General features: G+C 45.5%; 1 protein-coding gene across 3 annotated transcripts in view; it reads right to left on the bottom strand.

The window, feature by feature from the left end:
• Nucleotides 1-9,594: 9,594 nt before the first annotated feature.
• TBX4 (T-box transcription factor 4) overlaps nucleotides 9,595-25,288 on the bottom strand; it is a 99,345-nt gene continuing 83,651 nt past the window's right edge. For all 3 annotated transcript variants that reach the window (XM_060756798.2, XM_060756796.2, XM_060756797.2), the window contains 3 exons: nucleotides 17,430-17,518; nucleotides 14,565-14,806; nucleotides 9,595-11,780 (listed from right to left, as the gene is read on the bottom strand). In XM_060756798.2, coding sequence (XP_060612781.2) covers nucleotides 11,155-11,780; nucleotides 14,565-14,806; nucleotides 17,430-17,518 — 957 coding nt within the window. In that variant the 3' untranslated portion in view covers nucleotides 9,595-11,154. The remainder of the gene's footprint in view (nucleotides 11,781-14,564; nucleotides 14,807-17,429; nucleotides 17,519-25,288) is intronic.

Raw genomic sequence — 25,288 nt, 5'->3', positions numbered from 1 at the left:
AAGGTCATGTGGCCAGCATAATAATACATAATAATATTGTAACATAGTAATAAGATAAAGGTTTCTCCTTGACATTAAGTCCAGTCGTGTCCGACTCTGGCGGTTAGTGCTTATCTCCATTTCTAAGCTGAAGAGCCGGCGTTGTCCATAGACACCTCCAAGGTCATGTGGCCAGCATAATACATTGTAATATAGTAATAAGGTAATGGTTTCTCCTTGACATTAAGTCCAGTCGTGTCCGACTCTGGGGGTTGGTGCTCATCTTCATTTCTAAGCTGAAGAGCTGGCGTTGTCCGTAAGCACTTCCAAGGTCATGTGGGTGGCATGACTGCATGAAGCATTGTTACCTTCCCGCTGGAACGGTACCTATTGATCTACTCACATTTGCATGTTTTCAAACTGCTAAATTGGCAGAGGTAAAGGTAAAGTTTTTCCCGTGACATTAAGTCCAGTCATATCTGACTGGGGGTTGGTGCTCATCTCCATTTCTAAGCTGAAGAGCCGGCATTGTCCATAGACACCTCCAAGGTCATGTGGCCATTGGCATGACTGAATGGAGCACTGTTACCTTCCCACCGGAGCGGTACTTATTGATCTACTCACATTTGCATGTTTTCGAACTGCTAGGTTGGCAGAAGCTGGGGCTAACAACGGGAGCTCACCCTGCTCCCCGGATTCGAACCTGCGACCTTTCGGTAAGCGAGTTCAGCAGTTCAACCCACTGTGCCATCGGGGGGCATTGGGGGAAACGACTTTTCAAGGGTTGGACTGGATGACCCATGTGGTCTCTTCTAATTCCTACCATATTTTATCCTATTAGAAGCCCAGAATTGAACCTCTGGCAAAGTATTGTCAAAGGCTTCCATGGCTGGAATCACTGGGCTGTTGTAGTTTTTTCGGGCTATATGGCCATGTTCTAGAAGCATTCTCTCCTGACGTTTCGCCTGCATCTATGCCAAGCATCCTCAGAGGTGAGGTCTGGCATCTTGGAGGTTCTTGTGGCGGACTCGTGGCCTAGCGACCCTTATGCATTTACCTGGACGGACAAAGCATCAAAGTGAATGCGCCGAGCCAGATGCGCAGGAAGGGGAATCACCGTTTCCGGGAAGGCCATTCCTCCCTTTCCCCGGAGGGATTTACGTTAGCAAGGCCAACCATTGCTCCACATTTCTTGGAGTTAGGAGGGAGAGGAGTTGGGTTGTAAAATCTTGTCTGAATGATACTATACAGAAATCCCAGTGGAAGGGGTTTTTTTCCAGCTTCCAAGCTGTCTTCTCTCCTTTATATTGATGAATGGCTCGGAGAGGAAGCTATCTAATCTTCAGATTAAAGGGCCGGGAAGGAGAGCGGGAATGTGCCTGCGATGTTGCCTCCCCGGCCTTGTCTCTCTCTTTGAGACATCGTCAATGCAGACTATTTTTTTATTATAATAACAACATAATAATAATAATAGATGTTTTAATCGTTCCAGACAGTGCCACCAAGTCACCTGTTCCAATGGCATCGATTACCTGTCCTGGCATCCATGTTGTTTGGGATACTGACTCTTGCGGATGAATCCGCCCCATCCTGGTTCCGATTAGTTCCTGATGCACATTGTGGAGTTCATCACCTTCCCAGGATGCTTCCTGATTGATTCCGTATGCCTCTCGGAGAGCCCTGTTTCTATTGAAGCAATGGCAAAGGGTTCGCTCACGGCAGGTATTTCAACAACAACAACAATCTGTATTCCCCGTTCCTTCTTTACGGTGTTACTCGGGGCATCTCTTGTTTGAGCTCTTCGTTTTAATGGCCGCGCTAACAATTCCCCTATAAAAACACTCGGGATGTTGTAAAACACTTTTGCCGTGTGCACCATCCCCTTCAGCGACAAGTCGGATGCAATGAAAAGGAGCTAATGAGATACGGGAGACCTCGTTGCGCTTCATCAAAGACGCTCTTGACTTTCCCCTCCATGCTTTGCGAAGGGAGGGGGCTCAAGGAATGTCCGGTTTTGGCCCCACCTCACAAACAAAGCCCAACAGAAAACACTGCAAGGGTGTGGTGAGCATTGACCTTGAGTTTTGGAGTTGTAGTTCACCTACAGCCAGAGAGTACTCTGGAATCACACAATGAGGGTTCTCGATCAAATTTGGCACGAATACTCAATTTCCCCAAACATTGGTGGAGTTTGGGGAAAATAGACCTTGATATTTAGGAGTTGTAGTTGCTGGGATTTATAGTTCACCTACAATCAAAGAATATTCTGAATGCCACCAACAATGGAATTGAACCCAACTTGGCACTCAGAACTCCCATGACCAACAGAAAATACTTGAAGGGTTTGGTGGGCATTGACCTTGAGTTTTGGAGTTGTAGTTCACCTACATCCAGAGAGCACTCTGGAATCAAACAGTGAGGGTTCTGGACCAAATTTGCACAAATATTCAAATGACCCAAACACTGGTGGAGTTTGGGGAAAATAGACCTTGATATTTAGGAGTTGTAGTTGCTGGGATTTATAGTTCACCTACAATCAAAGAATATTCTGAATGCCACCAACAATGGAATTGGACCCAACTTGGCACACTACCATGACCAACAGAAAATACTGGAAGGGTTTGATGGGCATTGACCTTGAGTTTTGGAGTTGTAGTTTACCTACATATCCAGAGAACGCTGTGGAATCAAACAATGATGGTTCTGGACCAATTTTGGCACAAATATTAAATTGACCCAAACACTGGTGGAGTTTGGGGAAAATAGATCTTAACATTTGGGAACTGTAATTGCTAGGATTTATAGTTCACCTATGATCAAAGAGCCCCTTGAATCCCACCAATGATAGAATTGGGCCAAACATCCCACACAGAACCCCCAGTACCAACAGAAAATACTGATAGTCTTTGGTGACCCCTTAGACACCCCCTCGCAACCTCTCCCCCTCAGGAGTCCAGACCCCCTAGGTTGAGAAACGCTGCTCTAAATACTATGGACTATTGATAAAGAATGATACCCTGTGTACTCCACATAGTGAGAAGCTACATCCTATATTTCGCTGAACTGTAGTAAGAAATATTCCTGTATGGTTAATTAATGCACTAGTATGTGGCAGGTACTGGCTTGTTCAGTAGACTCTCCTCTATAGTTCCATTTTGGCGGGAAGCCTTAGCATTGAATGGTTGTGTTGTTGAAGTGCCAAGTATGGAACCCTGTGCAGACGGTCGGTCAATGCAACTTAAGCAATGTGCAATCATTGAATTCTTGACAGCAGAAGGTGTCACCCCAAAGGAGTTTAATCAGAGAATGCAAACTGTTTATGGTGATTGTGTTGATGTGAGTAATCTGCGTCGTTAGGCGAGTAAGTTTAAAGATGTTGAGGTGGGACTTGCGTGACAAACAAAGAGTTGGCCGTCCTGTGACAGCAACCACCGAGTTTCACAAGCAAAAAGTTGACAGATTGATTCAGGATGATCGTCGTATCACTCAGAGAGAAATTTCAAGCATAATCAGCATTTCATAAGAACGTGTGGGTCACATTATTGCTTTGCTTGGCTATTGGAAGATCTGTGCACGATGGGTACCCAGGATGCTGATGCCCGAAATGAAAGCGCACAGACTTGAAGCTTCAGAAACTGGATCTCACCACCGTACGACATCCTCCATAAAGTCCAGATTGAGCACTGTCTGACTTCCATCTGTTCCTGATAATGAAAGAAGATCAGCAGGGACATCATTTTCCTTCTGATGAAGACGTTGAAAGAACTGTGAGACACTGATTACAGAGTGTCGACTTCTTCTGTGACAGCTTCAGAAAATTTGTTCATCGTTGGCAGAAATGTATCCAATTGTCTGGTGATTATGTGGAAAAGTGAATAGTGGTAGTACTATGTGTGTAGTTTGGCAAGTAAGTTTAAAGATGTTGAGGTGGGAACATCTGACTTGCATGACAAACAAAGAGTTGGACGTCCTGTGATAGCAACCACTAAGTTTCACAGGCAAAAAGTTGACAGATTGATTCAGGACGATCGTCGTATCACTCAGAGAGAAATTTCAAGTATAATTGGCATTTCACAAGAATGTGTGGGTCACATTATTGCTTCGCTTGGCTATCAGAAAATCTGTGCACAATGGGTACCCAGGATGAGAGAACTGTGAGATGCTGGTTGCGAAAACAGAGTGTCAACTTCTTCTGTGACGGCTTCAGAAAAATTGTTCATCATTGGCAGAAATGTATCCAATTATCTGGTGATTATGTGTGGGTCACATTATTGCTTCGCTTGGCTATTGGAAGATCTGTGCACGATGGGTACCCAGGATGAGAGAACTGTGAAACGCTGGTTGCGGAAACAAAGTGTTGACTTCTTCCGTGACAGCTTCAGAAAACTTGTCCATCATTGGCAGAAATGTATCCAATTATCTGGTGATTATGTGTGGGTCACATTATTGCTTTGCTTGGCTATCGGAAGATCTGTGCACGATGGTTACCCAGGATGAGAGAACTGTGAGATGCTGGTTGCAGAAACAGAGTGTCAACTTCTTCCGTGACGGCTCCAGAACACTTGTTCATCATTGGCAGGAATGTTTCCAATTGTTTGGTGATTATGTGGAAAAGTAGATAGTGCTAGTTAAAGAGCACATTCTAAGGATTATTTCTGCATTTGATTTATTAAAATATTCTCATCCAAACCCAAGTCACGAAGGCGGGAGCATTACGTTTCATTCAACCCTCATACCTGTGTGCCATTACATGGATTGCTTATAAATATCACTTGTTCAAAGAGGTGACAAACAAGGTCATGCTTTGCTTGACTAGTGGTTTCCAAAAGGTGGGTCTCCAAATCGACGTGACATCGGGTTGTTGTAGGTTTTTTCGGGCTATATGGCCATGGTCTAGAGGCATTCTCTCCTGACATTTCGCCTGCATCTATGGCAAGCATCCTCAGAGGTAGTGACATCGTTTTTTTAATGTTTCAATGCGTTTATGGTGCAGCTCTTTCCAATAGGTTATGGAATTTCCAACTTCAATAAACTACACATTCAAAACTGATTTAAACCACACACCCCTCTCCTCTTTTTGTCTTTGGAAACCAAAGACTGGACTTTTCCACGTTGGAAAATATCCCTTCGCATCTCTGGGCACAACCAGTGCTGAGGTCATTGTTCCCAAGCACTTCGTGGTCTCTCAGCTTTTCAGACCAAGACACACAATGACATGGCCTTCACAAGGGGGTTCTGGTCAGTCACTCCTGCCATTGATCTTCAGAATTGTTTTGCAAGCCATGATCCGTTTCACGGCGTTTCTGGGGCACCGTCGTTTATAGAGGGTCCATAACTTTCTGGTGGGACGCATGTTTTGGATGCGGAACACCCCACATTCAGTTCTAGGCATCTCGAGTTAAAAAGAAAACAGTGAAAAGTCCTTTTCCTGCCAAAGACCCGCTGCCAGCATTGACTATAATAGCAAGCTAGATGCCAACTGGAACATTGGAATCCAACTCAATCTGGATCGTACCCATTCGCATCCAAACTGAGCCCAGATTTTGCTTTCTGATTTTATACCAAGTTTAGATATCAAAGGTTTCTGATCATTTCAGAAATAAAATGTGCACTGACTCTCCAAAATAGAATTAGAGTGAACACAAGGAACAAAACCTGGGACCGTCTGATCTTTTTAATCGGTGTGGATGCACCCTGAGAAGGTCTGCAAAGCCTAGAGCTTGGCAATGTTGCGTTCTTTTGGTCGAGATCAGTGTTTCTCAATTCTATCACTGATGGGGTTCTTTGATTGTAGGTGAACTATAAATCCCAGCAACTACAACTCCCAAATGTCAAGGTCTATTTCCCCCAAATTTCACCAGTGTTTGCATGTGGGCATGTTGAGTATTCGTGCCAACTTTGGTCCAGATCTATCATTGTTTGAGTCTACGATGCTCTGTGGATGTAAACGGACTACAACTCCCAAACTCAAGGTCAATGCCCACCAAACCCTTCCAGTATTTTCTGTTGGTCATGGGAGTTGTGTGTGCCAAGTTTGGTTCAGTTCCATCGTTGGTGGAGTTCAGAATGCTCTTTGATTGTAGGTGAACTATAAATCCCAGCAACTACAACTCCCAAATGTCAAAGTCTGTTTTCCCCAAATTTCACCAGTATTTGCATGTGGACATATCGAGTATTCGTGCCAGTTTTGGTCCAGATCTATCATTGTTTAAGTCCACGGTGCTCTGTGGATGTAGGTGGACTACAACTCCCAAATTCATGGTCAATGCCCACCAAACCCTTCCAGCATTTTCTGTTGGTCATGGGAGTTCTGTGTGCCAAGTTTGGTCCAGTTCCATTGTTGAGTCTACAGTGCTCTCTGGATGTATGTAAACTACAACTCCAAAATTCAAGGTCAATGCCCACCAAACCCTTCCAGTATTGTTATTCATGGGAGTTCTGTGTGCCAAGTTTGGTTCAATTCCATCTTTGGTGGAGGTCAGAATGCTCTTTGATTGCAGGTGAACTTTAAATCCCAGCAACTACAACTCCCAAATGACAAAATAAATCCCAAACCCAACAGTATTCAAATTTGGGCGTATTGAGTCACCACAACATGTATAAATGGGTTGCGGCATTTGAAAGGTTAAGAAACACTGGCCTAAGGAATGCTGGGAATTGTAGTCCGCAAAGCAACTTTTCCACATTCTGGGCAGAAATGTGGGGGAAATCCTGATTGGCTGGAGGGGGATTACACTTGTGGCGTGTTGCTCCCTCCGGCTGTCCTGGGGGAGCGTTCCCCTTCAAAGGAGGCATTCTTTTTCTCCACGCTACAATAAGAATTATTTAATGACATCATAAAAGTAATGTGGAGCGGCCCATATTTTCCAGAATGGAGACAGAGACCCTTTCCTCCTTCGTAAGAAAACATTCCTGCCAAAAAGTGCCTTTTTTTTGGTGCTCCAGATGTTGGCGTTTTCCGAACACAGAGGTTGCCAATGCTAGCAAATCCCTCTCCTTTCCCCGTCTTTTTTTCTTCACCCGTGGATTAAGTTTAGCTCCTTTAATTTCTGGCATATTTTAGCATGACGTACAAATCCCTCGCAATCTGCTATAATATTTGTTCTACGCCCAGAGTGGGCCAAATCCAACATGGGTAGAAACGCCAAAGGAAATGAGGGGCTTGCGTGGGGGGAACGTACCAAAGAGGAAAAGGCCAGCGTCACAAATACAAATCCCACTCAAGATCTGAAAAGGCCTGTGGGATCTACACTCTCCCCAAGGCCTTGAGATGTGTGTGTATATGTCTATGTGTATATATGAAAGGAGTAGGGGCCGCGGTGGTGCAGCGGGTTAAACCACTAAGCTGCAGAACTTGCTCACTGGAATGTTGGTGGTTCAAATCCACGGGATGGGGTGTGCTCCTATAGTTAGCTCCAGCTTCTGCCAAACTAGCAATTCAGAAACATGTAATTGTGAATAGATCAATAGATACTGTGCAGGCAGGACAGCTGATCGAAAGATCAGCAGTTTGAATCTGGGGAGCAGGGTGAGCTCCCACCTGTCAGCTCCAGCTTCTCATGCAGGGACTAGAATCATGGAACCACAGAATTGTAGAGTTGGAAGAGACCTCATGGACCATCCAGTCCAACTTCTTTCCAAGAAGCAGGAAAATTGCATTCAAAGCCATCCAGCCTCTGTTTCAAAGCCTCCAAAGAAGGAGCCTCCACCACACTCCGGGGGAGAGAGTTCCACTGTTGAACAGCTCTCTCGTACAGTTGGGAAGTTCTTCCTATCTCTTTCCTTGTAGTTTGAAGCCATTGCTCCCTTGCGTCCAAGTCTCCAGGGCAGCAGAAAACAAGCTTGCTCCCTCCTCCCTATGACTTCCTCTCACATTCTTATACATGGCTGTCATGTCTCCTCTCAGTTTTCTCTTCTTCAGGCTAAACATGCCCAGCTCTTTAAGCCACTCCTCATAGGGCTTGCTCTCCAGACCCTTGATCATTTTAGTCGCCCTCTTCTGGACACTTTCCAGCTTGTCAATATGAGAGAAAACATTGTCCCCTGGGCAATGTTTTTGCAAACGGCCAATTCTCTCACACCAGAAGCAACTTGCAACTTCTCAAGTCGCTCCTGACACGAAAAAAAATTGTATGTGACTGTAAGGCATTGAATGTTTGCCTATATCTGCTATAAATCCACTCTTGAGTCCCCTCGAAGAGAAAGGCAGAATATAAATAAAGTGTATTATTATTATTATTATTATTATTATTATTATTATTATTATCTGGCCAGCAGGAACTCGCATGACCCCAAGATCTGGTGGGTGCCGTCTCCATACGAACCCAGATAGGTTTAGTGTTGAATTCCCATTAGCCCTAGGTTGTGGTGGATACACCCAGGCACTGATCTGCAGTACACACATACAGAAGCCGGAAATGAAAGGAGAAGCCTCTGCCTTTGTTTGTGTTTGTTTGTCTCATTGTATATGATTGTAAAGGCATTGATTGTTTGCCTATGTGTGTAAATGCTGTAATCCACTCTGAAGAAGAGCGGAATATAGACAAAGTGTATTATTACTATTATTACACCAAGACAGCCATATATCTATACCTTCATACACGGCTCTCTGCATGTGAGTAAACTACAATTCCTATCATCCTCTGTTTCCCTGTTTCCCAGGTTTGGTCCAGCTCCATCAAGCCATGTCAGAGTCATCCCGGATCATACATACATATATACATACATACAAATGTGTTTTCACTTTTATAATATCGATAGATAGATATGTAAAATAAAATGTCCATAGTATTGTTAACAAAGCTTTACACAAACCAACAAAGGCCAGGCTGGCTTTAACCTAACGTGGATTCTAATAGAGATTTATCTGTAACATATATATATGACTCATCTAACCAAATCTTTACGTTTTTTACATCCCGACGGGGGGTCCTTTGAAAAACAAACGTCTTAAATAGTTGTCTTTTTTTTTTTTATCAAAGTCCCTTGCAACATTCATATCTCATTTTGGGAAAGCAAAGCGGAACGGAAGGTGTGGGGGGCCTGCATTGGTGAAAGACAGAGAGATACTTTTATATATCGATATATAGATAAGATATAAATAATGATTCAGCATGCAAACACTTGTGAGTTCCCATTTGGGTTATTAAAAGCCTACACACAGGCCAGATTGAACAAAGGTAGGGTGGTTCTGGGTGAAAAAATAACTTTCTTTTAGTGGCCCGGATCATTGTATTCCTTTTCCCCTCATTTATTTGAGTAGGGAATCCTTCCCCTTTGGCACCTTGCTCCTTGGCTTGGACCCATCAGGCAACGGGCTCCCATTTGATCCCAGAAATTTAGAAATGTATGTGTACTAGACTGAGGAATACCTGTGAAGAGCTTTGAAAGGGAAGGTTTCAAACCTCACAACCTAGATGTGGGAGAAACGTCAGGAGAGAATGCTTCTGGAACATGGCCAGGCAGCCCAGAACACTCACAGCAACCCAATGTTTCCTCAGTAGCGGAACAGGTTGTGCCGGCAGGACTGAAGACCAACAGGTCGGAGGTTTAAATCCAGGGAAAGTGTGGATGAGTTCCCTCTGTCAGCTCCAGCTTCCCATGCAGGGACATGAGAAAAGCCTCCCACAAGGATGGTGAAAGAATTTGGGGAGAGTGCAGATGAGCTCCCTCTGTCACCTCTTGCTCCCCATGCGGGGACATGAGACAATCCTCCCACAAAAAATCTGAGCAACGTCCCCTGGGCAACGTCCTTGCAGACAGCCCATTCTCTCACACCAATTTCTTAAATCACTCCTGACACACACACAAAAAAAGTTTCCCTTTGTTATGATTGGCTTAATTCTAATTTAACCTTAACTCGTTCTGTGTTTTTAGGTGTCTTGGAATCCTTTTTATTTGGTAAGCTGCCTTGAATTCTAACAAGGACGATGGAATTGCTTTGATTGGTTTGATGTTTATCCTTGTGGTTGCTAGCTTTCTGCAAAGCTTGGTTATTAATAACTTTTTTTAATGCTGGTAACTATGAATAATAATGGCCGTGAAAAGTATTACTTTTCTCCCACAGTGTGCTCAGGGAAAGAAAGTTTGGTTTTTGAAGGGTTATATGTTTCAACTGAAGGCATAGCAAGGGGTGGTGCAGCGGGTTAAACCACTAAGCTGCTGAACTTGCTGACCAGAAGGTCAGCGGTTCAAATCCAGGGAGCGGGGTGAGCTCCTGCTGTTAGCCCCAGCTTCTGCCAACGTAGCAGTTCAAAAACTTGCAAATGTGAATAGATCTCACAAATCCCACAACAACAAACCAGGGATGAGCTTGCAACACTGCCCAGTTTGGAAGAAGTCAGAAATGCCATCAGCCAACAAAAAAATAACAAAGCCAGCGGACCTGATGGGATCCCTGCTGAAATTTTTAAAGAGGGAGGACCTGAGCTGGCACAGGTTTGAAAACATGTGAGTAGATATCACTTTGGTGGGAAGGGAAGGGCGCTCCATGCAGTCATGCCAACCACATGACCTTGGAGGTGTCTACAGGGAATGCCGGCTCTGTGCATGTCCGCACAGATTTGGACACAACTAGACTTAATGTCAAGGGGAAACCTTTACCTAATGCCAGCCCAGGTCTCTTTGGGAAGGGAATGAAGGAGCATTGACAGACATTCCCCTCGTACTGTGATATTGTGCAAGAGAAAGAGTAACAATAGAAGACTGCACTGTTCTACCTAGCTTCCATCAAATGAAGCATTTTGGCCCACCGCTAACAGCCTTTGGTTCAGCCATTTCTCCTTCTGTTTTTTATCTGCCTCTGCAAAAATGGCTGAAAATTGAGCTGGATTTTCTGAACTATTTGTGTGAAAGGCACTGGGTATTTTTTTTGCTGGTTGGTTTGGCTTCTAGATTTCTGAGTATGTCATGAATGCATTGAGACAGTCTTTTCTTTGGGGTGGCCCTAGCTGGTGGATCCAGGCCATGAAACCAAGAGTTGCGTTGTACCCCACTAGGTCCCCCCACTTCCCTCCCCGATAGAGATGGGTGTTGAGGTCTAGGGACAAACCAGCTCTTTGTAGGCACACCCCTGGGGAGGCCGGTTTTCTGTAAGTGTCCTGGAAGTGCAAGTTACCCACAGGTATTAACACTGAGTCATCGCTGTCCCGGTGCAAAGAGTCCCGCTTGATGGAATCATCCATCGGTCCAGTTGTCCACCGTCCCCATTCCCGAATGGTACTGCAAGGAGGACTCCCTGGAGAGCGAGAAGGTCTGCGAGTACAGGAACTCGTTGGCCGTGCTGAGGTGGGGCGAGGGGGGCTTCCTTTCACAAACCGAGGGGTGCACCCTTTCCCTCGGGAAGGACGACGGAGGAACCCTCTCCCGGGCCTGAGACTGCGAGAGCTGGTTGTAGACAGAGAAGGGGCTGTTGCCCGGAGGCTGGGAGCTCTGGTTTGCGATGGTGGGGAGGCGCGGCATCATGGTGGTGGCAGTGAAGTGGGCCGGGAAGGGCTGGTAGGGCACCGTTTCCATTGTCTGAACGCTGTAGCTGGTGTAAGGGGCCACCGAGGTCCACATATTGCAACTCAGAGGAGGAGGGGGAGGGGGAGGCAGGTCCTCCACCGAGGAGACACCGGCGATTTCGGCACCGGAGCTCGAGTACATGCACGCTTCCCGGGGCGTCACGTCGCCACAGTAAGGAGGGCTCAGCATTTGCTGGTCGTAGGGGGGCGGCGACCGGAAATAGTGCTCTTCTCCGACGGAGGAAGAGGCGTCGAGGTAGGAGCGCTTGCAAGGGAGGTCCAAGTGGCGGGCACCCTCTGCAGAAAAGCAAAGCAAGGAGATGTCAGATGGCTCCAGATTACAGTCCAGGCCTTTCTTAGCTCCCCTACCTTCGGTTCTCCTAATATGGCCCACCAGGGTCCCTTCACTGTAAATTGGGGAACATTTTCTGATCTCAGTGAAAATTCCCATCAGGATTCAGTGTCCGTCCCGTCCCCCCCAAAGGAAGAGGTTCCATTCTCCTAAATGGTGGCAAACTCTGGGCAGCTAAAACACATCTTATCTTTCACTAGCCATCCCCTGCCACGCGTTGCTGTGGCCCAGTCTGTGTATATGTATATTTTGTGTGTCTTTTTAATAATAATAATAATAATAATAATAATAATAATAATAATAATAATAATTTATTTATACCCCACCACCATCTTCCCAAGGGGACTCGGGTGTGTATAAGTGTATGCGTGTATATGTGAGGTTTTGCGCATGCGTTGTAATGTATTTTGGTTTCTTTTTTGGCTTTTTAAGTCTCTTCTGCTGTGTTTTTCAGTGTTTTTATGAGTGATGACCACTTTTTGGCCTGATACATGTATTGTTTCCAAATTTGGTGTCAAGTGGTTTTTGAGTTATATTAATCCCACAAACGAACATTACATTTTTATTTATATAGATTTGCCTAGTGCCTGGTGGCACAGTGGGTTAAACAGCTGAGCTGCTGAACTTGCTGACCATAAGGTCTCAGGTTCGAATCTGGGGAGCAGGGTGAGCTCCCACTGTTAACCCCAGCTTCTGCCCACCTAGCAGTTCAAAAACATGCAAATGTGAGTAAATCAATAGGTACATCTCTCCATGCAGTCATGCCAGTGGCCACATAACCTTGGAGGTGTCTAGGGACAATGCCGGCTCTTCAGCTTAGAAATGGAGATGAGCACCAGAGTCCCAGATTCAGACACGGCCAGACTTAATGTCAGGGAAAAACCTTTACCTTTACAGGCATTAGAGTGAATCCATATGAACTACAAAAGACTAGAAAATCCCCAATTTTGTTCCTGTTCTTTCAAATTTAATTTTGGAGGTCCAGGCATGTTTTGTTTATCCCAGAATATTTTCTCCCAGCTTCCAGTACAGAGATTTCCCCAGAAAGAACGGGAACAAAACCTAGAAGGAAAGGTTGAGTGAGTCCTAAAATGGCTTTGTTTATACCTCTAGTAACTAGTCTTTCTGAACCTCTGGGACTGAGAGATTCCTCTGTTGACCTACTAGTAAATGTTTAGTGACTTGAGAGTGTTGCCATTGCCTTCCCACAAACCAACCCCATGTCTCCATTCCCTCTCCTCTCCCTGAAAGATCTCTCTCCGTAGGAAAAAGGCATGGCATTGCCCGTCCCTCCTATGCGAATCCATCTTAATTTGAGGAGCTTTTTTATCAGTTGAGAGTGTAACTGACTTTGGGCTACTGCTTCCTTACATCTAGCGAGGGCTCTTCATTCATCTCACTCACAGGCAGGCCGCAGGGCTTTTGTAGTGTTGCTTTTGACAAGTTCAAGGAGCTTTAAAGTGACTTATCATGAACACTTCCCCACACCCACCCCCCAAAAAATGAAATTCCTCTACATTTGCCAGGACTTCGTGTCAAAAAAGAACTCCCGGCATCTTACAAGATGAAGATACAAACTGGCTCTGGTCACTGGACCAAAACGTTTGCTCCTTGATAAGGAAGAGATTACCTTGACTTCAAAGAATGCAAAGCAATGCTTAATTTCATGCTCTGCCCTGAGAGTTTGCTGTCCTAGGTTTTCTTGGCAGGATCTGGACAAAAAGAAATCCTCAGGATGTGGGATCTCGTTTGCATTGCTGTAAGCCGGAAACGAGTTGATGGCACACAACAGCAATGAGCTTGCTTTCCAACAGAAATAGCTATGGCTCAAGTATTAGATTGTGACATTGTGTAAGATAAGAAGGGGTGATGCATTCCCCCACAAGTCTGGCTGGACCGTAACGCCCATTGACTCCAACTTAGACAAAAGGAAGAGAAGATGGGAGTTGAGATTCAGCCACATCTGGAAAGCCATGAGTGTGCATCTCTGATGGAAAGCTCCTCTTCCTGCAGACAGTCTCCTGTCTCTCAACACAGGCATGTGCCTGACTCCCCCTTTGGCTCCAGGACAGTGGTTTCCAACCTTTTTTTGACCAGGGACCACTTACTTGACCAGGGGCCACTTGCTGGACCAGGGGCCACTTACTGGACCAGAAACCACACTGACCATGGACCACTTACTGGACCAGGGATCACTTGACCAGGGACCACTTACTGGACCAGAGACCACACTGACCATGGACCACTTTGACCAGGGGCCACTTGACCAGGCACCACTTACTTGACCAGAGACCACTCTGACAATGGACCACTTTGATAAGGGACTACTTGACCAGGGACCACTTGACTAGAGACCACTTTCTTGACCAGAGACCACTTTGACCAGGAACCACTCTGCAACATTAGTACCGAAAGGGTTACAAATCTGTTTTTGTCAACTTTAGATTCAGTTTGGTTATTTGGGGTGCTGATTCAGAAAACTCCATTGGATAGACCACATCAGCTCTAGCTTCTGATACAAAACATATGCCATCCAGGAGTCACCATCTGCTCACCCACAGAAAACCATATTTAGTAAGCCTCGGCTAGGTAAGAGGGTTTCATAAGACCAGTTGCTCTTGTTGCAACAGTGTAGTAACGGTGAGGGTGCAGACCTTATTTTAGTTCTTGTGGACCACTGGTGGTCCAGGGACCATAGATTGGGAACCACTGCTCCAGGCCGCTCTTACCTCGCCGCTTGAGGCAGTGATAGAAGAGCCCTGACTCCCTTTGTGCCGCGAAGGTGTTGAGGGGCAGGTCCTGCCCGTCCGAGGAGGCAAACTGCATGTGGGCACCATTCTCGTACTGGTAGTGCTGGAGACCCTGGTGGCTGCCGTGGAGGGAGCTGACGTCTGACTTCCCAGAGAGCTGCCCGTGGGTGGACACCAGCCGCTGGCGCATGATGCTTTTGGAGATCACGGGGTACTCTTTGCTGCGGGTGACAGAAGACAGGCACCAGTTAGAACCGTCAGCATGGCGGTTTCACTATTGTGAGCTCTTTCTACACAGTTTAGAAATGTTTTTCTGGGCTACAGCTTCCAGAGTGTGCCAGCCCTATCTACACCATATCTAAAGTTGGTGGGACTTCGTTAGTGAAGAGTTTTGGAATGACTCTCCTGGCCAATAGCTTGTCCAGTGCCACCCACTGCTCCCCATGAGAGCTCCAGCATTTGGGAACACAACAGGGTAACACCCAATGTACTCTGAGCAACTTTTTTGTGTGTGTTACTTGAGAAACTGTAAGTCACTTCAGTTGGGAGAGAATTGGCTGTCTGCAAAGACGTTGCCCAGAGAATGCCCGAGTGTTCGATGTTTTACCATCCTGTGGGAGGCTTCACTCATGTCCCCGCATGGGAAGCTAGAGCTGAGATGGGAGCTCACCCCGCTCCCCGGATTTGAACCGCCGACCTCTCGATCAGCGGTCCTGCAGGCACAAGGGTTTAACCCATTGCGCCACCAGGCTCTCCACCAACTAAGCTGCTGATGTTATTGTGTGCCTTACATTTCTGCAGAGTTTTCTGGGGATGAGAGTATATGACTTGTCCAAACCCAACAGATGGCAAAACCAGGATGAACTTCAGTCTCCAGAGAGACCCTTCCACAAGTCCCACATTCCACTGCAACAGACAAGACTATGGGCAGACTGTTGTGGAAGGAAGGCCTCCAAGGATGAAAGCCTGAGGCCCAATCACCCTATAAAAGTAATGCCTCCACCTTGGTAACTCCTCAACAGATGGCAGTACTGGTATGTGCCAGGTACTGGCTTGTTCAGTAGACTTTCCTCTACAGTTCTATTTTGGCAGGAAGCCTTACAATTGAACGGTTGTTAAAGTGCAAAGTATGGAATCTTGCACAGATGGTCAGTCAATGTGACTTAGGCAAGGTGTAGTCATTGAATTCTTGACAGCAGAAGGTGTCACCCCAAAGGAGATTCATCAGAGAATGCAAGCTGTTTATGGTGATTGTGTTGATGTGAGTACTGTGCATCGTTAGGCGACTAAGTTTAAAGATGCTGAGGTGACACATTGCTGTCAAGAATTCAATGACTGCACGTTGCTAAAGTCGCATTGACGGACCGTCTGCACAGGGTTCCATACTTTGCACTTTAACAACACAACCGTTCAATGCTAAGGCTTCCCACCAAAATGGAACTGTAGAGGAGAGTCTACTGAACAAGCTAGTACATGCTGCATACCAGTACTGCCCTATGTTGAGGAGTTAGGAAGGTGGAGGCATTACTTTTCATTCAACCCTCGTAACTGACATTAGGGTGAGGTGTGAGGCCTTCCACATGCTTTGGATTTCATCTTCCAGAAGCCTTGGCCAGCAAAGAATAGTAGTCACTATAATGCATTCTTCTCTCTACTGTCAAGCCAAGCTTCCCCAAGAACAAACCCCCTATGAATGCAGTGGTTCCTGGGGCTTGAACCCGGGACCTTTCATGCCAAGGCGCTTGCGATAGTTCCTGCTCAGCCTGGGAGATGTGGGATCACGCCTCTGCCGCAGAGCTGTGGGTGGCCTTGGGCAAAGCACTCGCTCGTTTGGTATCTGCTTCCCATCTGCAATATGCATTCCATTTATTTATAGCTTGCTTCTGCCAAGCGCACATGGGCGCCTTCCAAACGCTGCACTGCCCACGGCAAGGCCTTCCCCATTTGTGGGAGATCAAAAAGTAACCCAAAAATTGAGAGAGAAATGAAAACCAACCAAAAGGCAGCCAAGGGGCACAAGAAAGAAGCAAAGCGGGCAAGAGCAGAGAACTGTGACTGCCTTCCTTTTCCTGACCCAAAGTTCCCCCAATTTCTTGATATCCAGGGTTGAAGGTACTTGATGTTTTGGGGGGGGGGGGGGAAACAAAATCAAGATTGGTAGTAGGATTTCTGTGTTTTCTGACTTTGACTGCCTCAATCAGATTGCGGGAGTCAACCTCCCTTTTTCTTTTCTATGTCTGTACAGCATCTCTTGGTCTTCCGGTGCAAATCTATGGCCAACCTCTAGTGGAAGTTGATCATGGATTTGCACCGTTGGACCTAGAGATGCCTAAAGAGGCCATAGACAAAGATAAAGGTTTCCCTCTGACATTAGGTCTAGTTGTGTCCAACTCTGGGGAGTGGTGCTCCTCTCCGTTTCTAAGTTGAAGAGCCAGCATTGTCCATAGACATCTCCTAGGTCATGTGGCTACTGGCATGACTGCATGGAGCGGTGTTACATTCCCGCCGGAGCAGTACTTATTGATCTACTCACATTTGCGTGTTTTTGAACTGCTAGGTTGGCAGAAGCTGGGGCTAACATCGGGAGCTCGCCCACTCCCCAGATTTGAACCGCCGACCTTTCGGTTGGCAAGTTTAGCAGCTCAGCAGTTTAACCCGCTGCACCACCAGAGGCTCAAAGAGACCATATTTCAATCAAATCTGCAAATAATCATTTCTGCAGAAGTGGAGAACAGATGACTACATATTTGAAGCCATGCTTTGAAAACAAGTTTCTCTCAGTTTGGTTTGTCTGCCTATTTGCACCCCTTGATAGTTCTGCCTCCGTGTTTCTTTCCCCCTCACCTCTGCAATCTCGCCACGCGAAGGTCGCTGTCGTCGCTTCCCCTGAAGCCCTTGGCAAACGGGTTGTTTTCGATCTTCAGCTGCGTTATCTTTCAAGAGAAGGAAAGGAAACAGGTGAATGTGGTTCCAACGTCATCCCTGCGAGAGGACTACAGATCTCTTCCAATGAAAAAATAAAATACATTTAAGCAAGTTTTATTTCTATTTCCCATATTTTTTATATTTTCCATATGCACACACTACAAATTGAGTCCCAGCAACCAATGAATCATTCAATGCCTGTTTAACTAGAATAGTTTTTGTGTGTTCTTGAATAAAGACGTGGGAGGGAATTTCGCAAGCTGGGAGCAGCCACCAAGAAGGCTCCCTCCTGAGTCCTCACCAGGTGGGCCTTTGCTGTTGGTGGTGGGTTCAAGGGTAAGATCTCCCCCAAGATCTGTATCCTGAGATGACCGCCTCCACCTTCCTGGAGTGGGATCCTGCTCAATTACACTCATTCCCAAGGAATGTATGGAAAAGGACAATAAGGCTAGTATAGAACCAATCCCATTTTTAATACAACACAACCAGTATTTTGGTGAATGTCAGCCATAACAAAACAAGTTCCCTTTTGGACTATTATCCATAACTTCTAAGTCTCCAAAGCTCAAACGTCTCAGGTTGGAGTCATGTTGGATTGCACCACTGGGGCCATGGGGTTAAATCCTTGTGCTGCTGAACTGCTGGCCTGAAGGTTGGCATTTTGAATCCACAGGATGGGGTGAGCTTCTGCCCTAGCTCCTGCCAACCTACATGCAAATGTGAGTAGATCAATAGGTACTGCCTTGGCAGGAAAGCAACAAGACACCATGCAGTCATGCCGGCCACATGACCAGGTGGTGTTCATGCACAACCTCCTTGGCTTGGAAATTGAGATGAGCACCCCCTGCAGAGCTGGAGATGAGCACCACCTCCAGAGCCGGAAATGAAAGGAGAAGCCTTTGCCTTTGTGTTTTATTGTATGTCAATGTAACAAGACATTGAATGTTTTCCTGTGTCTGTTACATGATGTAATCTGCTCTGAGTTCCCTCAGGGAGAAGGGCAGAATATAAATAGTGTTGCTATTATATCCTAGTGGAAAAGGGTCGTGGAGGCTGGTCAGGTTGAACAAAGGAAGTGGGCAATGGCCGTATGCCTCCCTTCCTGCCCATTAAGGCAGTGGCATTTCATGAAAAGGCCAGCCTCTCCTTCTATGGCTGCGGTTTTCCTTGACCTTGACTTTTTAAAAGGGGAATGTTTCAAGGAACATGCTTCCACATTGGTTTTTGTATTCTTAGCCTCTCTTTACAAACCCACCCACCATCACCCATTCTGCCCAGTTTCCCCTCCAAGTGGAGATGTGCCAACCTGTGATGGAGCTGGGAGAAGTCGGTTTGGGGCTCTCCTCCAAGCCAAGTTCCTAACAATGCCTGGAAAGGGATGCCTGGCTGTCCCCTCGAAGGTGGGGATTGGCACTGGCACCGTCCCCTTGCTTTCCGCCTGCGTTTCCTTGGCCCCTCCCTTGTTTTCTTAAGCCATGTTTGGGTTTATGGTAATTCAACCTTCCCTTGAAGACCACAGAGCCCTGCAAAGGCCGCTGAAAGTGTCAGCGTGACTCAGGGCAAAAGACACCAGGAGCAACACTCCAGTGCTTGGCCTTGGCACGTCCCTGCGCAGAAACCACCCCAATGCCTCTTGCTGCCGGAGGCAAAGAACTTGGTGCCCAATTCCATTGGCAGAGGGTAACCTGCTCCAGAAACAAAGAAATAATGCCAGCAAACTGAGTCGTATTGGCATTATGGCAACTCCACCAGCTGGAACGCAGTGGGTCAATTCTTCCTCATGTCCCCCAAAACATGGATTCTTTGCAATAATAAGGGTTTGCCCAGCTCAAACTTCTTTGGAAACAACACGGGTGAAATACTGCCAGCGGCGATTCAGAATGCTTTCACCGGATTCTTTGGTTAACCACCTTGGTGCCATAACGCTCCACTTACAACTATTAACTTTGCAGCCACGATTCACAAAGATTCTGGCCCAGATTCTGCTGGAGGGCAAGGGGAACCTGCCACGTGCTTGTGGCCCAGAAATGGCAGCGGGTGAGGTATTAAAATAATATGCTCTCCTCGTTGGAGAGCCTTTTCAGAGTGGGAGAGTAAACAGACTCGGTCGAAATTGTCTCAATCCAAAGAGGACTCTTGCCCTCCAAGTGGATAACTTTCTGTGTCTTGTGGGTTTGGGTGAAGCCAAAAGAAGCTGGTATAGGCCAAGGAGCCCTCTCCCCAAAATGCTTGGGACTAGAAGTGGTTTGGATCTCCGATGTTGGAATATTAGTGGGTGTATCTTAAGGGAACTTAAAGCTAAACAAGAAATGTACTTACATTTCATAAATACGTAGCTGGAAGGTCATTTTGCGCAGAATATTTGAACAATTTTGTACACAAAACGAAGGAACCATCAAGGAGTCACTCTCTCAGTCACCCATATAGACAAGTTTAGAATATTTCTGGATACGTTATCCAAATGTCCAGTCATCACCCCCCCCCCCCAAAGCAGTTACTCTACTCCCAACTCAAGGATGGGAAATGTAGTGTTGGGTTGTTGTAGGTTTTTCGGGCTATATGTAGGTACAACCTCTGAGGATGCTTGCCATAGATGCAGGTGAAACGTCAGGAGAGAATGCTTCTAGAACATTGCCATATAGCCCGAAAAACCTACAACAACCCAGTGATTCCAGCCATGAAAGCCTTCGACAATACAATGTAATTTTGGTGGACAGGAACAGAGATTGAAAGATGGGCTTAAAGCCAACCTTAAAAACTGTGGCATAGACACCAAGAACTGGGAAGCCCTGTGCTCTAACTCAAGGTCAGCTGTGACCAGCAGTGCTGTGGAATTTGAAGAGGCGCAAATGGAGGGCAGAAGGGAGAAACGTGCCAAGAGGAAAGCATGTCAAGCCAACCCTGACCGGGACCGCCTTCTGCCTCACTGCGGGAGAACATGCAGGTCAAGAATAGGGCTCCACAGCCATGTACAGACTCACCGCCAAGACACTAGAATTGGAGGACCATCATCCTCGAGCTACGAGGGAGCGCCTAAGGAAGTAAGTATTTCTGGATAAGGGATGCTCAACCTTGTCGAAGGAATGCATGAGAATCCAGTTTTCAAGTTAATTTGGTTTCAGGTCATTTCAAATGACTTGCTTTTTTCTCCTGTGACGGAATGAGCCTGTTTGTTGCTATTTTGATTTGCTTTCCTAATCTGATATCTCTATGTGCTGGCGCTATATCAAATGCAAGGTGTGCATGTGTCCAAAACCTGGAACTTGTCTTGGAAGGATCTTTATCTTGAAATGCAATTGTACAGCTTCCTTATCAGAACCATGCCATACCCCAGAGGCCTTCCTATTCCATTTCCCCTATTCCTGCCAGGCTCAAATGGCCGTAGTTTATTAGGACTTGGACCTCTTCAGCCCCAAGTGGTGAGAATGGACTTTGTGGGGCTTTGAAACCCCGATATCTCTGGGTCATTTGAGTAGAAATATGACTCTCTCCCTAAGACTGACATTTTAAGTGAGACCTTAAGGTGATCTCTCTCCATAAAGCCACTCAAGGCCAAGCTGCTTCTGGATAGCTTCACTTGACAACTGACAACCCTGCCGTGGGTTAAGCCAGTTAAAGGCTGCTTGAGGAGGAGTCCCTGTAAGGCTGCTTTTCTTTTTGCTTCTTAAAATCCTTTCTTTTTGCTTTCTTCATGCCTTTCATCACCAAACTCACTTGGCACCAACAGGGTGCCCATGCCAACTCAATGGAGCGCATATTTTTGCTCCAAAACCCATCCTTATATTAGAATCCAAGAACTCTTGGCAGAAAATTAGGAAATCATCCTGATGGTGAAAAGACTGGAAATAGTTTTGGTAATAATAATAATAATAATAATAATAATAATAATAATAATAAACTTCATTTATGCTCCGCCACCATCTCCTCAACAGTACAGCAGATATACAACATAAAATACAAGTAGCAAAATATAATGAAAATAAAAATAAATACAAAAACAATATAAATGCACACACCAAACAATATAAAATCACAGTAATTGGGCAGGGTTTTCAGTATAGTCCTGAACCATGGAGAGCTTAGAATACTATATATGAGGGTGGGTCAAAAAGTAATGCCTCCATCGCTCTAACTTTTCTTTCTTCTACAGCTACTGGACTATCAATGCATGATATAGTAGTGAGAACCTTTCTCTACTGATGTAGTCGTTTCTTTTTCCGATTGACTGATCAGAACCATGAATCTGAAGCTCAAAGAAAGAGTCCCCATTGAATTCTTGGCCAAAGAAGGTTGTGCACCTAAGGAAACCCATCATCATTTACAGAATATTTATGATATGATCACTTCTGACTTTTATCTCTGAAAGACAACCAACGTGGTTTCAGATTCAATGACTTGAATGATGGAATGTCGGATAAGCAAAGGTCGGATAAGCGAGACTCTACTGTACTATCTTTAAATCCCCAACTGCTCGCTCAGCAATGAAAGGGGGAGGTTTAGCAAAAATACCTGATTTTCTAGCTAATACAGTATTCCCTCACTTATTGCAGGTATTACCTTCCAGGACCACCCAGGAAAAGTGAAAATCTGTGAAGTAGGGATGCTATATATGTATACCCCCCCCCGGGGGGAGGGGGGTTGAGAAGGGCAAGGTCCAAATATTCTAAATAAATAAATAAAATATTGCGTTCTGAGGGTGAGGCAGAGGAGAGATTTAAAGGAACTTCACACTTTTTTTGCTAGCTATCTCTGCTTTGCATTGCAATCTCTCTTGATTGACTGCCTCTCTCCTGAGGGGGAGACCCCCTTCCACACTCCATCATTGCCAGGAGGCAGGATTAGAACGCCGCTCTGGACAACAGCAACCATTCATAAACTGGGAGGCAAAAACCCGCGAAAGAGTGAGTCTATGAAAAGCAAACCGCAAAGTAGCGAAGGAACACTGTAGTGGATTTCCCCTAAAAATCTTAACACCAAAAGAAATCCTGCAAACCTGCATATTATCCAAATGTATCTCTCCTTGTGAACCATCTAGGACTCTTAAGATCTTCTGGGGAGACCCTGCTCTTGGTCCCGCCTTCCTCGCAGATGCGTTTGGCGGGGACGAGAGACAGGGCCTTCTCAGTGCTGGCCCCTTGACTGTGAAATGCCCTGCCTACCTCCTGACTTTTTGAAGAAAGGTGAGCAGGCCTTCCCAAATACGGCATAGTTATACGAAATCACGGAACCACTTGACGGCACAATTGAATAATGACTTGACATGGAGACACTCATGATAATGTTTTTAAAGCTTTGTATGGTTTTTTATATTCTTATATTGTATGCTAATGTTTTTAACAGTATTTCATGATTGTTTTATTTGTTATAATTGTTGAGGCATCAAATTGTTGCCTATTGTAAACTGCTCCAAGTCACCTCTGGGCTGAAAGGGGCGGTATATAAATGTGGTAAAAAATAAATATTACTGCCTATTGTACCTGCCTTAGATGTTCAACCTCCAAACTTCATTCAGAACAGGCAAAACATCTCAATACGGATTTCCTTCCATACCCCAGATGTGTTGCTTGTATCCAATCAGATCAAATTTCCACAAAAGGTATGAAATTCCACAACAGAGAGAAGACCCACTTAGTACAGACACTGCTTTTCCTTCTCCTTTTCTCTCTTCCGCTCAAAAATAAATAAATCCTCCTTTTCCCTCATGCTGTGACCGACCGCAAGGCAAGGCTCTAAACTCTGCTTTTATAGTAACATTCCTTGTATGTCTCTCTAAATACATATACCGTAATTACTTTTCACTGTAGATTTATGGCCGGGCTTTAGCAGTCATTATTAGGTTTGCTTGCTGTTTTGAATGACATCCGAGAGTTTATGGGTTTTGATTCCTTCTCGGTCATTTTTTAAAAAAAATTCAAACAAAAATGCCTTCCTGCCCTGAGCTGCATTTGGGGGGTTTGGGCCAAACTGAGTGCTGAGGGGAATAATAATAATAATTATTATTATTAATATTATTATTATATTATTATTATATTATTATTATTATATGTGTCTATCCACAGCAGGCCCTGAGATGGATCACAACATTGAGGCAAATGTTCATAACCAAAGGACTGCAGACACTCAAGCCATAACAAAGCAAAAAGGCAGAAATATCCTTGATGGAGCAATCCCAGCCTAATGGGACATTCTAATATATAATATACCCATCCATCCATCCTCTCTTGTGATTTTGTTTTCTATGGACCATTGAGCCCAATGGCCTATTGCATTAATCACATTTTAAGAGTCCTCTGGCAACTTAAAAGATGGAAAACTTTCTTACAGCATAAGCTTTGCTTGACTGCAATCCACGTCATCAGGTGCATGAAATGTTCTGCAGGATTGTAAGTAGCCGTTTTGCAGGGCTCCCTGGTTTACCCTGGACCAGGATGTTTGTGTCATCAGCAATATGAATAGCCAACTTTAATCGTTGCAGCGTTTTCTGCATCTGATTTCCCTCTGATCTTACCACTTCATCACATTCATTAAATACTACTGAGCCACCCACTTCAGAAATGGCAACCTCCTGTGTTCATCACATGATTGTAGGCTTCAAGGGTAAGGGTAGAGGTATCTTGGGGTTAAAAAAGAGTTGAGATGCTTTCTCAGCTGATTGGCAAGTGATTTCTTTTTGCAAATTTTTCTGATAGAGATGGGCAAAATGGCCATCATGTGAGGGTATTCATCATTCTCAGCTTTAAAATGATACAGTTAAGCAATTTATGGGAGGAGTCAAAATGCCCCTTGTAGAAAAAGCTCCAGCATTAGTATGTCATGTTCCTTTCTGTCTCTCTCATGCACTTTCTGGGGGCTTTCTTTGCCTCCTTCCTTCCTTCCACCCTTTGTGTTGTATGTGCCATGTGTTACTTCCTCCTCCTCTCCTCTCCTCTCCTTCCTTCCTTCTCTGTGTTGTGTGCGCCATGTGTTACCTCCTCCTTTCCTTTTTTTCCTTCCTTCCTTCCTTCCTTCCTTCCTTCCTTCCTTCCTTCCTTCCTTCCTTCCTTCTGTGTAGTGTGTGCCATATGATACCTCCCCTCACCTACCTTCCTTCCTTCCTTCCTTCCTTCCTTCCTTCCTTCCTTCCTTCCTTCCTTCCTTCTGTGTAGTGTGTGCCATATGATACCTCCCCTCACCTTCCTTCCTTCCTTCCTTCCTTCCTTCCTTCCTTCCTTCCTTCTTTCCTTCCTTCTTTCCTTCTGTGTGTTGTGTGTACATGTGTTACCTCCTCCTCTCCTTCCTTCCTTCCTTCCTTCCTTCCTTCCTTCCTTCCTTCCTTCCTTCCTTCCTTGTGTGTAGTGTGTGCCATGTGATACCTCTCCTTCCCTTCCTTCTTTCCTCCCTCCCTTCCTTCCATGTGTTGTGTGTGCTATGTGTTACCTCCTCTCCTTTTTTCCTTCCTTCCTTCCTTCCTTCCTTCCTTCCTTCCTTCCTTCCTTCCTTCCTTCTTTCTGTGTATAGTGTGTGCCATGTGATACCATGATACCTCTCCTTTCCTTCCTTCTTTCTTTCCTTGTGTTGTGTGTGCCATGTGTTACCTCTTCCTCTCCCTCCCTCCCTCCCTTCCCTCCTTCCTTAATTCCATGTGTTATGTGTGCCATGTGTTACCGCCTCCTCTCCTTTCCAACTTTCCTTCCTTCCCTGTGTTGTCTGCCATGTGTTACCTCCTCCTCTCTTTCTTTCTTTCTTTCCTTCCTTCCTTCTTTCTTTCTTTCCTCCCTTCCTTGCTTCCTTCTGTGTGT

Source organism: Anolis sagrei, chromosome 11 (assembly GCF_037176765.1).
Source record: "Anolis sagrei isolate rAnoSag1 chromosome 11, rAnoSag1.mat, whole genome shotgun sequence".
Lineage (NCBI taxonomy): Eukaryota > Metazoa > Chordata > Lepidosauria > Squamata > Dactyloidae > Anolis > Anolis sagrei.
The sequence above is the reverse complement of the archived record's forward strand: the minus strand, read 5'-3'. Positions and strand labels throughout refer to the sequence as shown.